General features: G+C 45.7%; 1 protein-coding gene across 1 annotated transcript in view; it reads right to left on the bottom strand.

The window, feature by feature from the left end:
- Positions 1 to 25501, bottom strand: part of ZC3H11A (zinc finger CCCH-type containing 11A) — a 231292-nt gene that overhangs the window by 77921 nt on the left and 127870 nt on the right. The window contains exon 12 of the mRNA XM_040422208.1: positions 15097 to 15162. Coding sequence (XP_040278142.1) covers positions 15097 to 15162 — 66 coding nt within the window. The remainder of the gene's footprint in view (positions 1 to 15096; positions 15163 to 25501) is intronic.

The raw sequence follows: 25501 nt of genomic DNA, 5'->3' as shown, positions 1-25501 counted from the left end.
GTCGGGAAGGAATTTTTTGTTCCCCTAGGGTGAGGAAAATTGGCTTCTGCCTCACAGGTTTTTTTTGCCTTCCTCTGGATCGACTTGCAGGATGACAGGCCGAACTGGATGGACAAATGTCTTTTTTCGGCCTTATGTACTATGTTACTGATTTCATTTTTGAAGAAAAAAAAATCACGTTTTAGTGTTTCCATAGTCTGAGAGACATAATTTTTTCAGTTTTTTGGCGATTACCTTGGGTAGTGTATGATTGACTGTTTTATTGGCACTATTTTGGGGTGCGTGTGACTTTTTGATCGCTTGCCATTACACTTTTTGTGATGTAAGGTGACAATTTTTTTTTTATTTAGCAGTTTTTATTTTACATTTTTTACGGTGTTCATCTGAGGGGTTAGGTCATGTGATATTTTTATAGAGCCGGTCGATACGGACGCGGCGATACCTAATATGTATACTTTTTTTCCCCCCTATTTAAATTTTTTTTTGGGGAAAATGACGTTTTTGTTTATTTTTACATGAAACTAATTTTTTTTTTCGGGGGGGGGGGGGGGGAGGGACGGGACTTTATTTTTTCACTTTATTTTTTGTCCCACTTTGGGACTTGAACTTTGGGGGGTATATTCCTTTACAATGAATTCTAATACTTCTGTATTGGAATGCATTGGCTGTATGAGTAATACTGTGAGTATTACTCATACAGCTTCCTGCCTGAGAGATCCAGGGGTCTGGATCTCACAGGCTCGTCACCGGAAGGCAGCGCGATGCCTTCCTTGGACATCGCGCTGCCTTCCATGCCATCGGGTCCCCCCCCACAGCCTCATGGGGACCCGATGGCACCGCCGACACCCGCCGCAACCCGCAGGTCTGAATTTACCTGCGGTTTGCGGCGAACGTCGATACGGGGGGGGCGGTCTCACATGACCCCCCCTGGCATCCTGTTCAGATTAACCCCCGCGGCGCCGCAATCGCGATTTAAACTTAGGACATACCAGTCTTTGAGGATTCGGTAAATAGGGTGTACCGGTACGCCCTAAGTGGTTAAGGGTCCTCAGCAAAGGACTTGGATACAGCTTAACCGAGCAGTTTGATCCTGTTACGTTTGAAGTGGATTTATTTAAAGCTATCCGTAAGCTCTATCTACACAAATTATTCAGAGATGCACCGCAGAAGGTTGTACGTACACAAGGAGAGGTACCGTTGGGTCCTGATCCTGTAGGCTTCCACATATCCACTAAATTTGATGAAGAAGCATTAGCCTATTTGGAATTTCTTACTGGGGCAGCAATCACTGAGGAACCGCCTAGTGATGCCCCTGTGGATCCATTTAAAGGTGGAGTCAAATCTACCTTTTGCCCCCCTATGCCCGCCGGCAGTAGCATTGACATATTCCAACATCAGGTAATGAGAGATATTCGGGCTGTTATTTATTCCACAGCTCAACCTAATATCAGTCCTGAAGAGCAGAAAGCTCTGCAATGGCTTCGCTCGAGAAATGATGTAGTGGTAAAGCCGGCAGACAAGGGGGGCAATGTAGTTCTCATGTCTAAAGAATACTATATAGGTGAAGCCCTCAGACAACTGGGGGATACTTGCGTGTATGAGAGGGAACGGGGGGGGGGGGGGGATCCCATACCCAGTACCAACTTAGGTCACTTGTTACTAAATATGTGGAGGCAGGTTTCCTCCCTAAGAATATGTTGGACAAACTTGTTCCCTCGTTTCCAGCTAGACCATTGTGTTTTTTTCTCCCCAAGGTCCACAAGTCGCTGAGCCACCCCCCGGGACGTCCTATCGTGGCGGGGATTGGCTCAGTGACGGAGCCTTTGTCTAAGTATGTAGACTGGCTTTTGAGACCTGCTTTGGTAAGTGCCCCTGCTCATCTCAGGGACACCAATGATTTTTTGTTGGCTTTAAAGGAATTACATTGGCAGGAAGGGTACCAGCTGGTATCCCTCGATGTGGAAAGCCTCTACACCCGCATCCCTCATGGTGCGGGTGTGGAGGCGGTCCTTGACATCGTAACTAATTTGGGAAAAAGCACAATTTTTTGTGAGTTCATTGGTGAGGCACTTCAGTTCATTTTAACCAACAAAGTGTTTCAGTTTGGAAGAGAGTGGTACAGCTATGGGGACCCCCGTCTCCTGCACATTCGCAAATATGTACCTTGCCAGATTAGAAGATAGGTTTGTTTATTCCACTATGAATTCGTTTTTACCCCGCTTGAAAACGTATTTACGTTTCGTGGATGACGTATTCATAGTATGGGAAGGTATTGAAATCGAATGCAGTGAGTTTGTAAAATGCCTAAATACAAATGACATGGGAATGACATTTACCCTCAATTTTGGAGGTACAAGATTGGAATTTCTGGATGTGGCTGTCCTGGTTGAGGGCGACGAGCTGGTCGCGGAGGGCTTTCGTAAGCCCACGGCGACCAACTCCTTGCTCCACCATGACAGCTTCAATCCACGAAATGTGAAAAAAGCCGTACCCTACGGCCAGTTTGTCAGATTGAGGAGAATAAATAGTAAGGATAGTGGAAAGAGGATACCCAGAAGAGTTGCTTAATAAGGATATGAAGAGAGTAGAGGAGGGTTTCTCCCAGAATGACCTACTTACTAGCAGTGGCTGTAGAAATAAACAGATAAAGGCAGAGAATGGGGCCACCAGGTTTGCATTCTCTTTCAAATACAGCCCCATGGCAGAACGTATTCGTTCAGTAATTTTCAAGAATTGGGACATTCTGAAGAGGGATGCAACCCTGAGCGAACTCATCGAACAGAAGCCACTCACATCCTTTAGGAGAAGTCATACGATTAAAGATAGACTTGTGAGAAGCAGGTTCTATTCCATTAAGGGTAATAATTGGCTTAGAAACAATATACCAAAGCGTAATTTTCGATGTGGCAGTTGTTCACTCTGCCAGCATAATTCTCAAAAAAAGTATATTGAGTTTGCAGGTACCCAACATAGAATCAAAAGTTTCATCAACTGCAGGAGCACATATGTAGTGTATTTACTACTTTGCAGCTGCGGGAGATTCTATATTGGGAAGACAATCAGGTGCATGTTTGAAAGAGTGAGGGAGCACTTCAATTCTGTAAAAACGGGAAAAGGTTGCCCAAGATTTATAGATCATGTGAGAAGTGTTCATGGAGGTAACGTGGATTGTATCTCTTTCACCGGGCTAGAGATTGTATCCGCCCGCCTGCAGGGGGGGGATAGACAACGCCTCCTCCTGCAGAGGGAAGCGAGATGGATTTTGCGTACACAAGCTCTGGGTGAGCTTGGATTAAATGACAGGAATGATTTGAGTTCATTCTTATAGATATATGTTGCACACGATATCGTAATTTGGTATTGAGGTACATGGAGTTTATAATTGTTATGTTATGTATGTATGTGTATTTGTTCACTAACCTTTTGTGTGGGCACAATTTTGTTGTCTATCACCATGACAACGAGCAACGCCGATATTTAAAAGGGTGGCGCGAATATACGCGCTGACGCACAGCCTGAGGAAGCGCATGTAGCGCGAAACTGCAGTCGCTGTTTGATGCGTGGTTAAGTTTTGTCTGCCCCCTGCTACATTCTGTTTATGGAATAAAACACCGCTTTGAGACAACACACTGGTGAGTGCCGCTGTATATTTCTCCTTCCACATCGTGATTATACGCACTTGTACCTACTGTTATCGGCTGTGCACCACCGGCAGTGTGTAGATCCCCACCAGCCCAGACAATCATGGATACTCGCTATCACGCGGACTGTTTGTGTAGCTGTGCCGCCCCCTTCTTTACTTATGTGAAAATCCTTAGAAGACATTTGCAGGGCTGCTACATTGTCTAGTGTACATACATTAATGAAGCACTATATAGACTAGATTTTACCAAAACTTCAGACTTGTCGCTCCCCCTTGATATAATAATTTTGTATATCTCCTTGTGTGCCATCGTGATGAGATTATGGAAATCCAGAATTAGTCTTACCGGTAATTCAGTTTCCATGAGATCACCACAATGGCACATTATTCCCTCCCAGTTTATTTTTTTTGGGGGGGAGAACTTTCGGGGTGGGTATGATGTAATACCTTCTATAGGTTATATTATCCTTTGTCTCACTATGTGTTAAAGGGGTTATCAGAGTTAATAAAAAATAAAAAAAAACACTTAAAATCCATCAGGATATACATATAATTTGGTTAAGCTAGATTTCATCAAGTTAAAACCCATATTTGCACCTTTTCATGGTCCTGTCATTGCTTTGTTTACATGCTGCAGTACAAGGTGAGGGGGCGTATAACAACAAAGCCTGAGCTCTGCCTCATGAATATTTCTGGGCGTGAACAACCTGATCTTCCCCGCCCCCTGCTCTGCACTTTGCATAAAAAATAAATAAATACACAAACAGGGCAGAAGACCTCCCTGTCACATTGCAGCTGTAAAAGTTATGTTATTTTTCATACATTTCTTTCATGTTTGGTTTTGTTTCTAGTCTAAAAATGTTCTTTCTGTTATTACAGTATATCAAGGAGGACGTATTTGCACTAATTCCAAATTCCGTCACCATAGAAAATGAATGGGTCCGCACCCGTTCCGCAAAATTGCAGAACAAATGTGGACCCATTTGCGGATGTGTGAATGGAGCCTAAGGGTACTTTCACACTAGAGGCAGGATCGATCCAACAGGCTGTTCACCCTGTCAGATCCGCCCTGCCGCTATTTGGCCGTGCCGCTGGACTGCCGCTCTGTCCCCATTGACTATAAAGGGGACGGTGGTGGAGCTATGGCGCAGCACGGCAGTGCACAGCGAGCGGCCACTTGACTAAAAGTCCTGGATTTTCGACTTTTTATGGTACTTTCACACTAGCGTTAGTGTGATCCGGCAGACAGTTCCATCGTCGGAACTGCCCGCCGGATCCGCCATTCAGTGTGACAACTGACAGCATTTGTAGACGGATCCAGGTGCGGATCCGTCTAGAAATGCATTGCAATAACTGATCCGTCTATCCGCTTGCCATGTGGATAGACGGATCCCTCTGTCAGTCTTTTTCACAGTTTTCATGTTCTGCGCATGCGCAGACCGGAAGGGCGGATCCGTCCTTTAGTTGTTTTGCAACGCCGGATCCGCAAGGCAGCTCCGTCGTCGGAGCTGCATGCCTGCTGGATCCGCCGATCAGTGTGACAACTGACAGCATTTGTAGACGGATCCAGGTGCGGATCCGTCTAGAAATGAATTGCAATAACGGATCAGTCCAGCGGCACCGTCAAATAGAGGCAGGGCAGATCCGACAGGGTGAACAGCCTGTCGGATACGTCCTGCCGCTAGTGTGAAAATATCATTCGCATTATCTGTATCTAAGCAATATCTATATTATTCAAATATATATTCAATATGGATATTGCTTAGATAAATCCATATATTGGTGGCAGATAAGGATTTTATATAGCTGAATAATGATGATGATAATAATGATGGCCAATAATTTATTTATATTTCCCAGGGGGTGTTGAATGTGTACTAGTGGGGGGGGGACGACGACCAGGACTGTAATAATGATCCCCAGATGCAGAGGGGAACGTTTACAAACTGCCACCTCTAGCCCCAGTGAATGCAGGAGGGACAAACATACCCTGTGCTGCTGGAGAAGAGATCGCATAGCAGAGCCCAGGCAGTGACAAGAGCTGGAGGGGGAGGGGGGAGGGCACCAGAGGCTCTGACGTATCGTTTACAGAGCCTGGCCACTCCCTCAAGCAGAGAGAAGCTTGTAAACGAAACATCAGCAGCAGAGCAGAGCCGGGCAGTGTGAGGAGAGCTGGAGGGGGGAGGGGGAAGGGCACCAGAGGCTCTGACGTTCCGTTTACACAGCCTGGACACTCCCTCAAGCAGAGAGAAGCTTGTAAACGAAACAACATCAGCAGCAGAGCAGAGCCGGGCAGTGTGAGGAGAGCTGGAGGGGGGAAGGGGAAGGGCACCAGAGGCTCTGACGTTCCATTTACACAGCCTGGCCACTCCCTCAAGCAGAGAGAAGCTTGTAAACGAAACATCAGCAGCAGAGCAGAGCCGGGCAGTGTGAGGAGAGCTGGAGGGGGGAGGGGGAAGGGCACCAGAGGCTCTGACGTTCCGTTTACACAGCCTGGACACTCCCTCAAGCAGAGAGAAGCTTGTAAACGAAACAACATCAGCAGCAGAGCAGAGCCGGGCAGTGTGAGGAGAGCTGGAGGGGGGAAGGGGAAGGGCACCAGAGGCTCTGACGTTCCATTTACACAGCCTGGACACTCCCTCAAGCAGAGAGAAGCTTGTAAACGGGACGTCAGTGCCTGAGCAGGCTTACTGACGTCAGGTGTAACATGACCCTGAACTGAACTGGCCAAACAGTGATAGATAGGTAATGAAAGTGATTTTAAGAATCTTTCACTGGTCTACAATAAATGCAATTAGAATAGATTTATTTAAGTCGGATAACCCCTTTAACCACCACCTTTTGCTCTTAGTAATTTTGGAAACACTAGTGTTGGTGGTGGGAGGGGGGGATTTAAACCTCTCTGTTCCTGCCCCTACAGAGGTAAGGGGTCAATCTCCTTGTGTGCCGTCGTGGTGATCTCATGGAAACTGAATTACCGGTAAGACTAATTCCGGATATCCTTATATGAAGGACATACCGGAGCCTGCACTCCCCGTCAAGGTATCTCAAGTGGCACGGGACCTAATGCTAACCTACCTGTGCCGTATGGGCAGTACCAGGAGCCAGCGGGCAAATTACAGAAGGGTAAGGTTCAACTCACAGCAAACAGCTCCCAGTTTCCTCCAGTGTGAAACCACACATACAATGGGAGGAGGCTGTGAGTCCCACCCAAGGCTGACTAATATGACGCAGGCCTCACAGGCTCACCAAATGGGAAACTACGGCAATTTAAACTCTTAATATGTTTTTTATTTATCTTTTGAATCCTTGTCCCATTCACCCAATTATAGATCGATTCGGGTGAATGGGATTCTGACGTGCTCCATGCTGAGCTGTGCCTCATGAACAGCTTAGAAGGAAGCTTACCATGGCAGGTCTGAGAACCTTCAGCAGCGCCCAGGCTGTCCTGGTAACCGAAAGGAGGCCCGCATCTTCACTACCACATGCAGCATCTGAGGGGTTAATTGACCTGTTTCGGCCTAAAAGCCATTTCCGGTGCCTGCTGTATTATACAGCCAGCAACCGTCGCGTACGGAGCAGCCCGCTCCATACAATTTCTTGCGCATAATGCAGTACATGAATGGCATTATGTATTAAAGGGTTAATGGGAGGCAGACAGTGTTGTTACATTTAAACTTCCATGTGCCTCATATTAATAGTGACACCATCATTAACCCCATATTGCCCATTATATGAGGACATGATGGGGTCACTTGCTATTAATATGAGGCACATGGAGGTACTAATGTAATAAAACCATGTGCCTCACATTAATACAGCACAGATACCTATAAAAACTGCAGGAAACCTCCTGCAGCAAGATCTTCCCATATGTTGAAAAGTTTAAGGGGTTGGCCACTTTCTGGCAACTGCTGACCAATGTGTTTGTAAGATGATATGACACTTGCTAATATAGGCTTTGTTGATATTCTGACTCATTTGCTATATTTCATAAGGTATTCTCCCTTTCTGGCCAAGTTTTTTGTGCTGTTCACACAGAGGTCCTGTCCATAAAATGATCGCTAATGGAGGGTCATGTGACCAGGCAAATCAGTCGGTCTCCTCCATTTAAATAGACCACACCTGCGCTAAACTCTCAATATTGCAAGGGCAGATGTGGTGTATTTGAAGGGAGAAGGTTGAGTGATGTGTCTGGAGTTATTTTTGATTGGTCACATGACCCTCAATCAGCGGCCATCTTATGGACAAGTCTCCGGTGAAGATTTGCCCAACAAGGGGACTTGACTTATGAAATAGAGTCTTTGTTGATTTTCTGTGGGGTTTGCTATATTATTAATTGCCATATAGTCATCTTAAATACGCATCGGTCAAAAGTAGCCAGAAAGCGGCCAACTCCTTTAACCACCTCCGGACCGCCTAACGCAGGATCGCGTTCCGGAGGTGGCAGCCCTGCGCAGAGTCACGCATATATGCGTCATCTCGCGATGGCCGAGATTTCCTGTGAACGCGCGCACACAGGCGCGCGCGCTCACAGGAACGGAAGGTAAGAGAGTTGATCTCCAGCCTGCCAGCGGCGATCGTTCGCTGGCAGGCTGGAGATGTGTTTTTTTTAACCCCTAACAGGTATATTAGACGCTGTTTTGATAACAGCGTCTAATATACCTGCTACCTGGTCCTCTGGTGGTCCCCTTTGTTTGGATCGACCACCAGAGGACACAGGTAGCTCAGTAAAGTCCCACCAAGCACCACTACACTACACCCCCCCCCCCCGTCACTTATTAACCCCTTATTAGCCCCTGATCACCCCTGATCACCCCATATAGACTCCCTGATCACCCCCCTGTCATTGATCACCCCTCTGTCATTGATTACCCCCCTGTAAAGCTCCATTCAGATGTCCGCATGATTTTTACGGATCCACTGATAGATGGATCGGATCCGCAAAACGCATCCGGACGTCTGAATGAAGCCTTACAGGGGCGTGATCAATGACTGTGGTTATCACCCCATATAGACTCCCTGATCACCCCCCCTGTCATTGATTACACCCCTGTCATTGATCAACCCCCTGTAAAGCTCCATTCAGACGTCCGCATGATTTTTACGGATCCACTGATAGATGGATCGGATCCGCAAAACGCATCCGGACGTCTGAATGAAGCCTTACAGGGGCGTGATCAATGACTGTGGTGATCACCCCATATAGACTCCCTGATCACCCCCCTGTAAAGCTCCATTCAGATGTCCGCATGATTTTTACGGATGCACTGATAGATGGATCCAATCCGCAAAACGCATCCGGACGTCTGAATGAAGCCTTACAGGGGCATGATCAATGACTGTGGTGATCACCCCATATAGACTCCCTGATCACCCCCCTGTAAAGCTCCATTCAGATGTCCGCATGATTTTTACGGATGCACTGATAGATGGATCCGATCCGCAAAACGCATCCGGACGTCTGAATGAAGCCTTACAGGGGCATGATCAATGACTGTGGTGATCACCCCATATAGACTCCCTGATCACCCCCCTGTAAAGCTCCATTCAGATGTCCGCATGATTTTTACGGATGCACTGATAGATGGATCCGATCCGCAAAACGCATCCGGACGTCTGAATGAAGCCTTACAGGGGCATGATCAATGACTGTGGTGATCACCCCATATAGACTCCCTGATCACCCCCCTGTAAAGCTCCATTCAGATGTCCGCATGATTTTTACGGATGCACTGATAGATGGATCCGATCCGCAAAACGCATCCGGACGTCTGAATGAAGCCTTACAGGGGCATGATCAATGACTGTGGTGATCACCCCATATAGACTCCCTGATCACCCCCCTGTAAAGCTCCATTCAGATGTCCGCATGATTTTTACGGATGCACTGATAGATGGATCCGATCCGCAAAACGCATCCGGACGTCTGAATGAAGCCTTACAGGGGCATGATCAATGACTGTGGTGATCACCCCATATAGACTCCCTGATCACCCCCCTGTCATTGATTACCCCCCTGTAAAGCTCCATTCAGATGTCCGCATGATTTTTACGGATGCACTGATAGATGGATCGGATCCGCAAAACGCATCCGGACGTCTGAATGAAGCCTTACAGGGGCGTGATCAATGACTGTGGTGATCACCCCATATAGACTCCCTGATCACCCCCCTGTCATTGATTACCCCCCTGTAAAGCTCCATTCAGACGTCCGCATGATTTTTACGGATCCACTGATAGATGGATCGGATCCGCAAAACGCATCCGGACGTCTGAATGAAGCCTTACAGGGGCGCGATCAATGACTGTGGTGATCACCCCATATAGACTCCCTGATCACCCCCCTGTCATTGATCAAACCCCCTGTCATTGATCACCCCCCCTGTCATTGATCACCCCCCTGTCATTGATCACCCCTCTGTAAGGCTCCATTCAGATATTTTTTTGGCCCAAGTTAGCAGAATTTTTTTTTTTTTTTCTTACAAAGTCTCATATTCCACTAACTTGTGTCAAAAAATAAAATCTCACATGAACTCACCATACCCCTCACGGAATCCAAATGCGTAAAATTTTTTAGACATTTATATTCCAGACTTCTTCTCACGCTTTAGGGCCCCTAGAATGCCAGGGCAGTATAAATACCCCACATGTGACCCCATTTCGGAAAGAAGACACCCCCAGGTATTCCGTGAGGGGCATATTGAGTCCATGAAAGATTGAAATTTTTGTCCCAAGTTAGCGGAACGGGAGACTTTGTGAGAAAAAAATTAAAAATATCAATTTCCGCTAACTTGTGCCAAAAAAAAAAAATTTCTATGAACTCGCCATGCCCCTCATTGAATACCTTGGGGTGTCTTCTTTCCAAAATGGGGTCACATGTGGGGTATTTATACTGCCCTGGCATTCTAGGGGCCCCAAAGCGTGAGAAGAAGTCTGGTATCCAAATGTCTAAAAATGCCCTCCTAAAAGGAATTTGGGCACCTTTGCGCATCTAGGCTGCAAAAAAGTGTCACACATCTGGTATCGCCGTACTCAGGAGAAGTTGGGGAATGTGTTTTGGGGTGTCATTTTACATATACCCATGCTGGGTGAGAGAAATATCTTGGTCAAATGCCAACTTTGTATAAAAAAATGGGAAAAGTTGTCTTTTGCCAAGATATTTCTCTCACCCAGCATGGGTATATGTAAAATGACACCCCAAAACACATTCCCCAACTTCTCCTGAATACGGCGATACCACATGTGTGACACTTTTTTGCAGCCTAGGTGGGCAAAGGGGCCCATATTCCAAAGAGCACCTTTAGGATTTCACAGGTCATTTACCTACTTACCACACATTAGGGCCCCTGGAAAATGCCAGGGCAGTATAACTATCCCACAAGTGACCCCATTTTGGAAAGAAGACACCCCAAGGTATTCCGTGAGGGGCATGGCGAGTTCCTAGAATTTTTTATTTTTTGTCACAAGTTAGTGGAAAATGATGATTTTTTTTTTATTTTTTTTTTCATACAAAGTCTCATATTCCACTAACTTGTGACAAAAAATAAAAAGTTCCATGAACTCACTATGCCCATCAGCGAATACCTTGGGGTCTCTTCTTTCCAAAATGGGGTCACTTGTGGGGTAGTTATACTGCCCTGGCATTCTAGGGGCCCAAATGTGTGGTAAGGAGTTTGAAATCAAATTCTGTAAAAAATGACCTGTGAAATCCGAAAGGTGCTCTTTTGAATATGGGCCCCTTTGCCCACCTAGGCTGCAAAAAAGTGTCACACATCTGGTATCTCCGTAATCGGGAGAAGTTGGGGAATGTGTTTTGGGGTGTCATTTTACATATACCCATGCTGGGTGAGAGAAATATCTTGGCAAAAGACAACTTTTCCCATTTTTTTATACAAAGTTGGCATTTGACCAAGATATTTATCTCACCCAGCATGGGTATATGTAAAAAGACACCCCAAAACACATTCCTCAACTTCTCCTGAATACAGAGATACCAGATGTGTGACACTTTTTTGCAGCCTAGGTGGGCAAAGGGGCCCACATTCCAAAGAGCACCTTTCGGATTTCACAGGTCATTTACCTACTTACCACACATTTGGGCCCCTAGAATGCCAGGGCAGTATAACTACCCCACAAGTGACCCCATTTTGGAAAGAAGAGACCCCAAGGTATTCGCTGATGGGCATAGTGAGTTCATGGAAGTTTTTATTTTTTGTCACAAGTTTGTGGAATATGAGACTTTGTATGAAAAAAAAAATAAAAAAAAAAATCATCATTTTCCACTAACTTGTGACAAAAAAAAAAAAATTCTAGGAACTCGCCATGCCCCTCACGGAATACCTTGGGGTGTCTTCTTTCCAAAATGGGGTCACTTGTGGGGTAGTTATACTGCCCTGGTATTCTAGGGGCCCAAATGTGTGGTAAGGAGTTTGAAATCAAATTCAGGAAAAAATGAGGAGTGAAATCCGAAAGGTGCTCTTTGGAATATGGGCCCCTTTGCCCACCTAGGCTGCAAAAAAGTGTCACACATCTGGTATCCCCGTACTCAGGAGAAGTTGAGGAATGTGTTTTGGGGTGTCTTTTTACATATACCCATGCTGGGTGAGATAAATATCTTGGTCAAATGACAACTTTGTATAAAAAAATGGGAAAAGTTGTCTTTTGCCAAGATATTTCTCTCACCCAGCATGGGTATATATAAAATGACACCCCAAAACACATTCCCCACCTTCTCCTGAGTACGGAGATACCAGATGTGTGACACTTTTTTGCAGCCTAGGTGGGCAAAGGGGCCCATATTCCAAAGAGCACCTTTCGGATTTCACAGGTCATTTTTTACAGAATTTGATTTCAAACTCCTTACCACACATTTGGGCCCCTAGAATGCCAGGGCAGTATAACTACCCCACAAGTGACCCCATTTTGGAAAGAAGAGACCCCAAGGTATTCGCTGATGGGCATAGTGAGTTCATAGAACTTTTTATTTTTTGTCACAAGTTAGTGGAATATGAGACTTTTTTTTTTTTTTTTTTTTTTTTCTTACAATCATAATTTTCCGCTAACTTGTGACAAAAAATAAAAAGTTCTATGAACTCACTATGCCCATCAGCGAATACCTTAGGGTGTGTACTTTCAGAAATGGGGTCATTTGTGGGGTGTTTGTACTGTCTGGGCATTGTAGAACCTCAGGAAACATGACAGGTGCTCAGAAAGTCAGAGCTGCTTCAAAAAGCGGAAATTCACATTTTTGTACCATAGTTTGTAAACGCTATAACTTTTACCCAAACAATTTTTTTTTTACCCAAACATTTTTTTTTTATCAAAGACATGTAGAACTATAAATTTAGAGCAAAATTTCTATATGGATGTCGTTTTTTTTGCAACATTTTACAACTGAAAGTGAAAAATGTCATTTTTTTGCAAAAAAATCGTTAAATTTCGATTAATAACAAAAAAAGTAAAAATGTCAGCAGCAATGAAATACCACCAAATGAAAGCTCTATTAGTGAGAAGAAAAGGAGGTAAAATTCATTTGGGTGGTAAGTTGCATGACCGAGCAATAAACGGTGAAAGTAGTGTAGGTCAGAAGTGTAAAAAGTGGCCTGGTCTTTCAGGGTGTTTAAGCACTGGGGGCTGAAGTGGTTAAAAAGGACCTTTTATGATGTCATTGCCATGTGATCAGTAACAGTTGGATGTTATTGGTCACGTGACGACGACAAAGGTCCTTTAACTTTCCACCTTCCAACATAGAGCAGGCACGGTGAGTTTGTCTCCCCTGCCCTCCTATTCTTCCCTCTCACTTACTCTCCCCCAGTCGGGCCCTTGGGCTTTTTCATTAGTGGCAGACTGCGTCGCAGTGAAGGAGGGACGTTCTCCCTCCTTCTCCACTGCACAGTGAAAAGTGCAATGTGTGCGCGCCATTTTCTCTGATAACGACTGATACTAAGCAGTGAAACTAAGCAGTGAAATAGCGTAGCTTAGTATCGAAAAAGCGCCAATCCTGGTATCAAGACCAAAGTATCGAGACCGATATCCAGTGCAACCCTAACTGGTGACTTGCATTTTCTCTTACCATATGCAGAACCTTACATTTATCAGTGTCAAAATCTTGTTTGCCACTTCTCTGCCCAAGACTCCAATTAGGGATGAGGGAATCGACTTCGGAAGAAACATCCGAAGTCGATTCGCATAAAATTTCATTCCAATACTGTACGGAGCAGGAGCTCCGTACAGTATTTGAATTTATTGGCTACGATGAGCCGAAGTCATTGCCTCGCGAAGTCTCGCGAGACTTCGCGTAATAGCTTCATAAATTGATTTCTACTGTAAAAAAACCATTTCCCAAACTCTGGTTCGGTTCCAAGTGGTACCTTGGAACCAAACCAGAGTTCAGGAAATAGTTTTTTACATTCATCCGAAGTAGTTTCGCTCATCCCTACCTCCAATCTATCCAGATCCATCTGTAGCAGTATACTGTACTCTTCTGTGTTAATTACTTTACACAGCTTAGTATTGTCAGCAAAAATGTATATTTTACTGTGCAAACCTTCTACAAGATCATTAAATAATATATGGAAGAGAATAGGGCCCAATACTGACCCCTGAGGTACCCCACTAGTGACGGTGACCCCATCTGAGTGTGTACCGTTAATAACCACCCTCTGTTTTCTATCACTGAGACAGTTACTTACCCACATACAGACATTTTCTCCCAGTCCAAGCATTCTCATTTTATGTATTAACCTGTTAAGTGGCACAGTATCAAATGCTTAGACGAAGTCAAGAAATAACATCCATTGACTCACCCTGGTCCAGTCTAGAACTTCCTCACAGAAACTGATTAGGTTTGACAGGACTGATTCCTCATACACCCATGCCAATTCAGCATTATTCTTTCTGGGTCAGACAGGCCATGTTTAATGGAGAGTTTACTCTGACACTCTGCATTTCATCTGAAATCTCCTTTTCCTTTAATAAATAAGCTTTCTCCTCATCGCCTTCTATAACTCTTCCCTCAATCTTTAAAGGGTCAACACTTTCAGGTTTAACCATAAAATGTTCTCCATTTATATAAATGCTATAAAGGTTAGTTTTACTCTCTGTGGCAATGAGCCTCTCCAACTTGGCTGCCTTTACCTGTCTACTGCATATTCTATATTTTTTCCTATAGTTTTAGTACTTCTTTGCTACTTTGCTGGTTTAGTCATTCAAATGCTTTCTTTTTATTTTATTGACTGGTTAATGCATCACTACGTGCAATATTCAAACACGCTACCCCGAAAAAGAAGGAACAATTTTTTTTACAACATAAAAATAGAAATAAAATTACATATAAGATAAGATGCCTTTATTGTCACTGTACAATACAATGTACAATACAATGAAATGTTGTATACAATGAAATGTTGTATACAACATATATATTCTTATAGTGAAATTCCATTTATTACCCATTTGCGTGCTGCTTTGTTCTTGTGGCAAACCAAGTCGATCCTTCACAAGTCTGGGGTTCTGAACTAAAAAAGAAAGACTTGATTATTACATCCCTTAGGCCTCTTTCACACGAGCGAGTACTCCACGCGGGTGCAATGCATGATACGAATGCATTGCGCCCGCAGTGAACCCGGACCCATTCATTTCAATGGGTTGCGTTAAAATTGCAGCATGTTCTATATTTAGCGATTTTCACGCTACGCTGTCCCCATAGAAGTGAAGGGGGCTGCGTGAAAATCACATCGCATCCGCAAGCAAGTGCAGATGCAATGCGTTTTTCACGGATGGTTGCTAAGAGATGTTGTTTGTTTACCTTCAGCTCACGCTCGTCTGCAAGGGGCCGTAATAATACTGTGTATCTATGCATGTGATGAAGTGCGCAGCCATTAAGTGGGTTCTCACAAAATCACCTATCCAGCATTAGTGAAATGTCACACTGCTCGGTGATTGGCCAGCGGGACCCACAGCTGTTGGCAGTTTTAGGCTGGGTTTACACATTCAGGTTTTTAATGCAGCTTTTCAAGCAAAAGCCAGTATAGGAGCCTAAAAAAAATAACAATGATACCGCACTCTAACTCTATTGACATAGGATGCAATAACCAATACCCGCACCCCCTAGTTGGAGAGCACCCCACGGACTATGTACAATCTAAGTTACCTTGTGGGTGAGCTTCACATTACACGGGGTCCTCAGTTCTCGTGGGGTATTCTTGGGGTACTGTAGGCACAGGTCGGGTGCTTTAGAACATAGAGTCGCGCCCCGGCCGCTATAGTGGTTCGCGCTTGCACGGAGCGAACCACTGGAGGAGTGTATTATGTTTATTTTTAGAAAAAAACTATCTTATGTATGATGGGAATTTTTAACTCCAGACATGGGGGACCGCGATGGTGACGAGGTTCGCTAATCTGTATGTGGGACAATGGGAACATCAATCTGTCCACTGCAATGGCGGACTCCGGTCGAACCTCGTCTTATGGCATCGTTTTATAGATATAATTTTTATTTGGGATTGGGGGGGGGGGGGGGGGGGGTTTTTTAATGAATTAAATAAAAATGTATTTTATCTATAATTTACCGTATTTATCGGCGTATAACAGCACTTTTTCCCCCTGAAAATAGGGGGCAAATGATGTATGCGTGTTATACGCCGATATTCATTGCGGCCCGGCAAAGATGCAGCATCACAGACTGCGCTGTATGAGCCGGGAGAGAGGAGGGGCTGGAGTCCGTAACTAGGGGCGGGGCCCGGTGCAGTCACTGTACTCTTACACCGGGCCCCGCCGCTCACCAAAGTATTTATAAACGTGAATCCTTATCCTGTTATTAAGCTGCCCTCTCCCATGTTCCCATGTCCCCCCTGTATCCCCATAGCACTTACTTAAGCTTCAATAGCAGGCAGAGCGGACGGCAGCAGAAACGTCACTCACTGACGTCGAGCGCCTGCTCCGCCCTCTTTATGAATGAAGCAGGCGGAGCAGACGCGCGACGTCAGTGAGTGACGTTACTGCTGCCGTCCGCTCTGCCTGCTATGGAAGCGTGTGAATAGTAAGTGCTGTGGGGATACAGGGGAACATGGGAGAGGGCAGCGTTAGTTCAACTTAATAACAGGATAAGGATTCACGTTTATAAATACTTCGGTGAGCAGAGGGCCGGTGTATTGGGGGACACTGTTATGAGGGGGATCTGTGGATGACATATAGCAGTGTCATCCACAGATCCCCCCCATAACAGTTCCATCCACAGATCCCCCCACCCCATAGCAGTACCATCCACAGATCTCCCACCCCATAACAATGCCATCCACAGATCTCCCACCCCATAACAATGCCATCCACAGATCTCCCACCCCATAACAATGCCATCCACAGATCCCCCATAACAGTACCATCCACAGATCCCCCACCCCATAACAGTGCCATCCACAGATCAACAGTTGCTTTTACTGTCCTTTTACATTATTTACCTTATAAGTGGTAATAATATTAATAAAAAAGAGTTCTGAGCTACCCTTATTTTGCTTCAAAGTTCTTTATTTGAAATTAAATTTTTTTTTCCTGAAATTTCCCTTAAAATGAAGGTGCGTGTTATACGCCTGTGCGTGTTATACGCCGATAAATACGGTACATATAGCAAGACAAAAATAATTTTTTTAGGATTTGACCATATTTATTGAAGATGGCTAAATTTGTACAAGAACATATAATAAACCCACTGATGTGAAAAGTTTTATTTCAACTGAGAGCTGCCACTTGCCCCGATGGCTAGAGAATGTACCGAGGAGCCAGTTCATGCGTATAAGGCGGAACTGTACAAAAATAGAACATTATGAAGAAGCAGCAGAATGCATGCAAAAGAGGTTTGAATTGAAGGGATATGATCAGGGGAAACTCACAAGATGCAGAACAGAGATAGGATATCTGGATAGGCATAGATTGTTGGAGGATGGTAGAAAAAAAAAGAAGCAATTTGAGAAAGAAGAAATGCGGACTATTCCACCTATAATTATGCCCTACAATAGTCAGGTCTCAAAGTTCAAGAAAGTGATTAACAAATATTGGGAAATTTTAAAAGATAAGATAATAGGAGATCTTGTCCTAAGTGCCCCAAGATTTGTCCATCGTACAGCTAGAAATATTGGTAATACCATAGCACCCACCAGCAAATGTATTAGTATGGATAATAAGGCAAATAGGGATCATAATAATAAAATAAGATGGTAAATTAAGGTTTTTTTTCCCTGCAAGAAATGCCCGGGATGTATAAAAATCACAAAAAATGAAAAAACACACAGGTCAAAAATACCGAAGGGTCATATGTATATGATATAAGAGACTTCATCTCGTGTCATAGCCTAGGTGTAATTTATGCGATCACCTGCCCTTGTGAAAAAATATATATTGGCCAAACTAATACACTAAATACTTCTTTAGCATCTGCGCACATCTGGCCTTGGTGGCCCACAGGGGCTCATTGTGGCCCCTGTGGGAAATATGTGCCCCCTTATAGGTCCCTTGTGATGTGTGTATATATATGTATAGATGTCATATGTGCCCCCTAATAGGTATAATATATATATATATATATATATATATATATATATATATATATATATATATGTCCCCTATATACCCCAGTATCAAGTGTATACATGTGTATGGATGTGCCCAAAGCATCCATATACATGTATATTATATATTACGCCCCCTGGTTCACCTGGAGCCAGATGTATCAGTGTGAATGTGCCCCAAGCATTCGCACTGATGCCATTTGGCTAATTGCATCAGAATGACCGGATAAAAGTCCGGTCATCCTGTATGCTTCAAAGAACTCCGATTCAATGGAATCGGAGTCCTTTGTAGTAAGTATCTCCAGCGCTGCTGGAGATATTCATGCATAATAGGGAGAGAGGAGAAACCTCCCCTCCTTCTATTATGCGCATTCCGGCAGTGTGATTACTATCGCGCTGTCCGGAATGCAAAGTGCTGCAGGCGGGAGATCAAAGGCTTCTCCCACCTGTCAGCAAACGGCGCGGCCCTACTGTGCGCGTGCAGGGACGCGCGGGTTGGCGCGGTGACGTCATATCACCGCGCCGGCCCACGAGTCTTTTGCCCGTGCCGTATCCGGCAGCCCTGCACTGAGGGGGTTGGGTACCCCTACTGGCCTCCCTGAAGGAGATCGCAGCCAGCGCTCAGTGAGGAAGAGTGGAGCGCCCCCCCCCCGGCTGGAGGAGAGAAGCCAAGCCACCCCCCTCCTGAAGATCCCCCTGGAAAACGAGCATGCTGGGCATACCCCTGGAGGGCTGAGTATATGATTAACCCCTACTTGCCCATAACCCCTACTGCTATCCCACAAACGATAAACCCCCTACTATACCCCTACTCCCCTGATTCACCCCCTCACTGTACACTTGCAGGGTATTAACCCCTGCATTACTGTACAGCCCTGATCACCCCCACTGTACCTTACCCCTACCCACAACCTACCAATACACACCCAATCTCTGTACACTTGCAGGGTATTAACCCTTGCATTGCTGTACAGCCATGTCACCCCCACTGTACCTTACCCCTATCCACTACCTACCCACACACACCCCCTACCACTTGCAGGGTATTAACCCTTGCATTACTGTATCTGTGTCTGTGGCCTGCATTCGCCCCTGCAGCTCCACCGTTAACCCTCGTCGTTCCCTTAGGGATAGAATTAGCCAGGTGGGGTGGGCTGCTAATACATGTGTGTGTGTATTGTATAGTTAGTTTGTGGGTGGAATTTGGGATTGTGTAGTGTAGTTTAGTGCTGTATTTATAGTACTGTATTGTTAGTGTATTGCGTGCGTAGAGTATTGTTGGTATTAATAAATACTGTGTTTTAGATATAACTATCTGTGTAATGTGTGGTTATTAGCGATAGTTTAGTAAGGCGCATGCAGCTAGCTTAGTGGTTAGTGTAAGGCAAGACAAAGTATTGTATTATTGTTATATAAAGGTATAAATAGGCGGAGTCATCAATAGACGGCTCCTCCTATTTATGAATATTAATTACCGATATTTGCATAAATATTGGTGATTAATATTCCCCCCCTAACATTGGCGAGCCAGGCCCACTGCTAGGAATTTGTATATGTGTTTGGTTTTGGTGAGAAAAATAGCTTACGCTGTGAACTAGTCAGGCGGGAGGGACGCGGTCAGTGGATTCTGAGCGTCCATTGCCTGATAGTTTGTACAGGTAAAGCGTTTTGTTCAATCAGAACCAAACACAGAGCAATCTCTACAGCAGAGAATTTAAATCTTTCTGATTTGTGCATTAACGATTTTCTGATTGCCTTGCACGCCCACTGAACACTGGAGAGAAGTCGTTGCATACGTCACTGAAAAGAGGACCATCACCGTCGGAGCTGAACAGAGAAGTCTGGCTGGACGGGAGAAGGCGTTCCAGATACTACAGGACCTCCTCCACGCAGCACACAAGGGACAACAAAGGACAGCACCAAGGAAGATGGCCTCTCATCAAAACGTGAGTATGGACTTCTCCACACTACACCAGCTAGCTAAACACAGCACATTTAACCCCATCCTCCCCACCACTCACAAGTCAGCAGAAATGCTGTGGTCCGATTTGTTAGCACAGGCTTGTAGTTACGACAAGCTTTGTGTTAACAAACGGACGGTATTGAACAAGGCCACCAGACGGCTTCGGATGCTAGCCAAACTTGTGCAAACATTTGAGGTTAGCATCTGCAAGACAAAGGAAGTTGCGCTGGTGTCTCGGTCAACAGAGACAATTCCTCCAAACATTCACTGCCAATGCTGTGCCAGTAATTCGGACCAGGTTTCGGCATTGGGGGCACAGCTGGTGGAGAATGTGCAGTCTACTGTTGACCGAGATGCGCAGGTGGCTAGGGTAGAGTCACAGTAAGTAGAGCTGCAGAGGCAGAAGGAGGAAATTGAGGCTAAGTTGACTCAGTCTTATACTGAGGTCAAGGCCTTCAAGGAGCGGACTGCCTCTACTGACGTGACTGTAGCCAAATTGAAGGCTGAGGTTGCTGTAAGGTCCCAGCTAATGTCTGGCATGCAACAGATCATCACCAATTTGGTGCCGGCCCTTTCTTTTTCCGTAAAGTCAGGGTCAGAAACTCCAAAAAACTTTGCCCTGTGCAGGGCAAAAAGGGGGGAGAATAGTCTGTGACCGGTCAAATCATCAGATCAAGCCGGTCCAGACTAACAGAGATTTTTCCCTGACTTTGGGAAAAAGAACTGTTGTGAAGAGTGCGTCCCTGAGAATGGAACAATTCAGGAGAAGGGAGCATGGCTGCAGTGTAGACAGACCTGGGCCATGCAGAGCAAACATCAGATGTTTTGCATGTGGTGGCCTAGGTCACATAGCGAGACACTGCAACGCAGATAGGAACATAACACACAGGACAGGAAACCAAGTCACGCGTTTCAAGTGTGGGAACAAAGGAAACATTGCAAGGAATTGCCCTTGTGCAAGTAATTGCAATATGTCCAAGAGTAGTATCCAAGTAACAAGTTGTGCAGTGGGGTCTAGTCAGCTTGGCCATAAAGGGGTTACCTCTCAGCGGCATACGCCTCACCAGGTGCTGAGCGGTCAGAATGGCCAAGCTAGGCTAGACAACATTTGACACCCCTGTACTATTTGTTACACCGTTTGTTCCCTGTGTATGTCCATGTTGTGTGTTTTTGTTATCTGTTTAAGTTTTTCTTGATGTTGATGGTGGTAGTCCTTGTCTACGAATGTGTTCCACCATGCTGATTTTTGCAGTTTACATTCCTTGCTGTAAGTCCAGTCGCTGCTGTTTTTGAGTCATTCTTGTGTCCCCTTTGGGTAAAACTTTGTTATACTGTGGATCGAGATAATTGTTGGTTTGCGGAACGGGTGACATTGGAACACAGTTAAGTGGGATGTCACGATGAGCAACCAAGGTCTCTGATCGATACAGGTAGCACTGTTTTGCTCAAGGTTTTCGGTAGGGCTGTGTTACACAGGGGAATGGGGCGGACAGACAACATTGGTGTAATGTTGTGCTGCACACTTAATTCTAGTCCGAACAGGTAACACAGCTCTGATGGGGATTGGACACAGAATGATTGGCAGCAGAGTGTGGACTGTGTTTTTGTGTTGTGGAGTCCTGAAGAGCCAGGGCATGACCCATGCCATTGATTCTGCAGGCCTCCACAAGACAGGATCACAGGGGGAAATCAGCCTGGGTACACATGAGTGGACGGGGATACGGTGCCATCAATAACAAGATGGTGCTTTGTCCACAGCTCACCTCAGTTATCCTAACCTAGTAGGGTGGCCATCCTTATCTGTTGGTGCAGAGGGATGTGTAGCAAAGGACGCGATTCTCTGAAGGTAGGGTGTTCAGACACCAGTGTTAGGATAACGAGGGGTCCTGTGAGATAAAGGGCAGCCCAATACCTTTCTCTACTCTTGGGTCAAAGGTATTGGTGCTGGGATTTTGACATTTTATTGCACCGTGAGGGGAGAAATCCCCCCAGGAGCTCCTGGTATTTTCTTCTGTCATAGGTGTGTTTATTATGGAACAGAGGAAAAACCCAGATGACACCACAGAAGAGAGTAGCTATCCGCCCTGACACTCTTGTGAGGCTCCAGAGGATCCCACTGGATTTTGGCAACCAAGCGACCTTTGTTCAGAGGTGTTCTAGAGATGGAGGACTGTGCCACAATCCAGCGGGAGCATTATCTCAGGCTCTGGAGAAAGACTTAGAGACGTTCGGGTGGAAGAGCTTATTCTACGATCGCTTGTTTCACCCAGTGAATCGTCTTCTGGTTCTGGTCATCGTCATCTACATTAGACTGTGTATCGGAGGGTCAAGGGACTTATTGACCAAATACACCAGAACCAGACAGAACTTTACCGAACTAACCGGAGGAGGCTCAGGACATAACTCCAACTTTGTCCTGTAGCCAAATATTTTATGGACACACTTTGTCTCCTATGAGGGTTCAGGATGTATAATTTGTGCTACCCTGAAACCCCATAGCACATTGTACATATATTGATTTTGTTTGTTGGTCGATTGTGTACCCATAGACACTCTAGGTACAAATATGTGACAGCCTATACCCAGGGAAACTCGCCCAACATACTGCGGTGAGTTATAATTTGGCTGTACACATTTGCATCCTATAGTCGTTTCACATTGACACAGGGGTCTGTGACATACCTGTGTCTTTGGAGGTAGAGAGATAGGCCAGGTTGCATGAGTCTCTATGGGTACACACATATAATGGAATTTGGTGATGTTGGGAGGGATGTGACCTGATTTTGTGTGAATGGGGATAAGATTAGGACACGATAGGGACAGGCCTCCTCTGTTTGCCATTTGCCAACTTGAAACCCGGAACGGTGAAGTTCTTAAGGGAAGGGCTGGATGTGTAGTGTGGCGGAGGTGTTCTCCGCAGTTAGAATTTAGGTACCATGACATCACTTCGAAAAATCTGACCTGCCTTGTAAAGACCTATTAATCTGTCCATGGGAGAACCACACCCATCAAGATGGAACAAAAGTCGTGCTTGAAGAAAGTTGGAGACTGAGGTTGTGAGGGTGAACCCGCTCCAGATCCTTGGAGGCGGGCATACCTGAAGATCGGCAATACTACCGAGAAACTGTGGGGGTGTGGTCACTCCAACTGGGGGTGGCCGACACTGGAAGTCTTTTACTTGAAAGAAAGGCCAGTTAAAGACCGCGAAGGTGAACCTGCTCCAGATTGGGGGGGGGGGGGGGGGGGGGGGGACACCTGAAGATCAGCAACTACCGAGAGACTGTGGGGGTGTGGTCACTCCAAACGTTGAGTCAAGAAAGTTCCCGCGAGAAGAAGACGGTGTATCCTGTGGATGGAGGAGTAGGTTACGATGAAGGGCAGGTCGGAGGAAGCTGGACGAGGGATGTCTAGGTACCTAGAGATCAGTGTGCACTACAGTTCTTCCTGAACTTCCACAAAGGATGGGGTTGGGGGGGAAGGGGTATGGGGCGCAAATATATCTCAACCCTTTCCCCCAAGATATTGTCGTATTTTACGACAACAGGGGGATTGTTGAGGAAGTGTTGAGACGTATGCATATATACCCATACATGCATGCAAACACATGCATGCATGTATGATATATATGCATGCACGGACTGCCACATCATAAGATGATGTGCGCGGATGTGCCAGCATCTGCGCACATCTGGCCTTGGTGGCCCACAGGGGCTCATTGTGGCCCCTGTGGGAAATATGTGCCCCCTTATAGGTCCCTTGTGATGTGTGTGTGTGTATATATATATATAGATGTCATATGTGCCCCCTAATAGGTATATAATATATATATATGTCCCCTATATACCCCAGTATCAAGTGTATACATGTGTATGGATGTGCCCCAAGCATCCATATACATGTATATTATATATTACGCCCCCTGGTTCACCTGGAGCCAGATGTATCAGTGTGAATGTGCCCCAAGCATTCGCACTGATGCCATCTGGCTAATTGCATCAGAATGATCGGATAAAAGTCCGGTCATCCTGTATGCTTCAAAGAACTCCGATTCAATATCGCTGCTGGAGATATTCATGCATAATTCCGGCATAATTCCGATATTATGCGCATTCCGGCAGCGCGATTACTATCGTGCTGTCCGGAATGCAAAGTGCTGCAGGCAGGAGATCAAAGGCTTCTCCCGCCTGTCAGCAAACGGCGCGGCCCTGCTGTGCGCGTGCAGGGACGCGCGGGCTGGCGCGGTGACGTCATATTACCGCGCCGGCCCACGTGTCTTTTGCCCATGCCGGGCATACCCCTGGAGGGCTGAGTATATGATTAACCCCTACTTGCCCATAACCCCTACTGCTATCCCACAAACGATAAACCCCCTACTATACCCCTACTCCCCTGATTCACCCCCTCACTGTACACTTGCAGGGTATCAACCCCTGCATTACTGTACAGCCCTGATCACCCCCACTGTACCTTACCCCTACCCACAACCTACCAATACACACCCCCTCTCTGTACACTTGCAGGGTATTAACCCTTGTATTGCTGTACAGCCCTGTCACCCACACTGTACCTTACCCCTACCCACTACCTGCCCACACACACCCCCTACCACTTGCAGGGTATTAACCCTTGCATTACTGTATCTGTGGCCTGCATTCGCCCCTGCAGCTCCACTGTTAACCCTTGTCGTTCCCTTAGGGATAGAATTAGCCAGGTGGGGTGGGCTGCTAATACATGTGTGTGTATTGTATAGTTAGTTAGTGGGTGGAATTTGGGAACCGTGTAGTGTAGTTTAGTGCTGTATTTATAGTACTGTATTGTTAGTGTATTGCATGTGTAGCGTATTGTTGGTATTAACCACCTCCGGACCGCCTAACGCAGGATTGCGTTCCGGAGGTGGCAGCGCTGCGCAGAGTCACGCATATACGCGTCATCTCGCGAGACGCGAGATTTCGCTCCAAGCCGGCCCGCGCATGCGCATCGCGGGCCGGCAAAATTCAAAGAACAAGTTCGTCACCAGCCTGCCAGCAACGATCATTGGCTGGCAGGCTGGCGATTTTCAAAAAATCCAATCCAAAGTCATATAACAGATCATATTAGTAAATATGATCTGTTATATGGCTTGTCTGCTCCTGTGCTGGTCCTTTTCGTCAGTTGGATCCAGCACAGGAGCAGACTGAACTGTGAGTACACCAACACTACACCTTAGCCCCAGATCACCCACCTGCACCCCAATTAACCCTTTGATCACCCCTTTGATCGCCCCTGTCAATCACTAGTGAAAGGAAAAAAAGTGATCAGTGTAAACTGTCACTTTTTTTTTTTCACTGGTAT

Source organism: Bufo bufo, chromosome 3, assembly GCF_905171765.1.
Source record: "Bufo bufo chromosome 3, aBufBuf1.1, whole genome shotgun sequence".
In the NCBI taxonomy this organism is placed as follows: domain Eukaryota; kingdom Metazoa; phylum Chordata; class Amphibia; order Anura; family Bufonidae; genus Bufo; species Bufo bufo.
The sequence above is the reverse complement of the archived record's forward strand: the minus strand, read 5'-3'. Positions and strand labels throughout refer to the sequence as shown.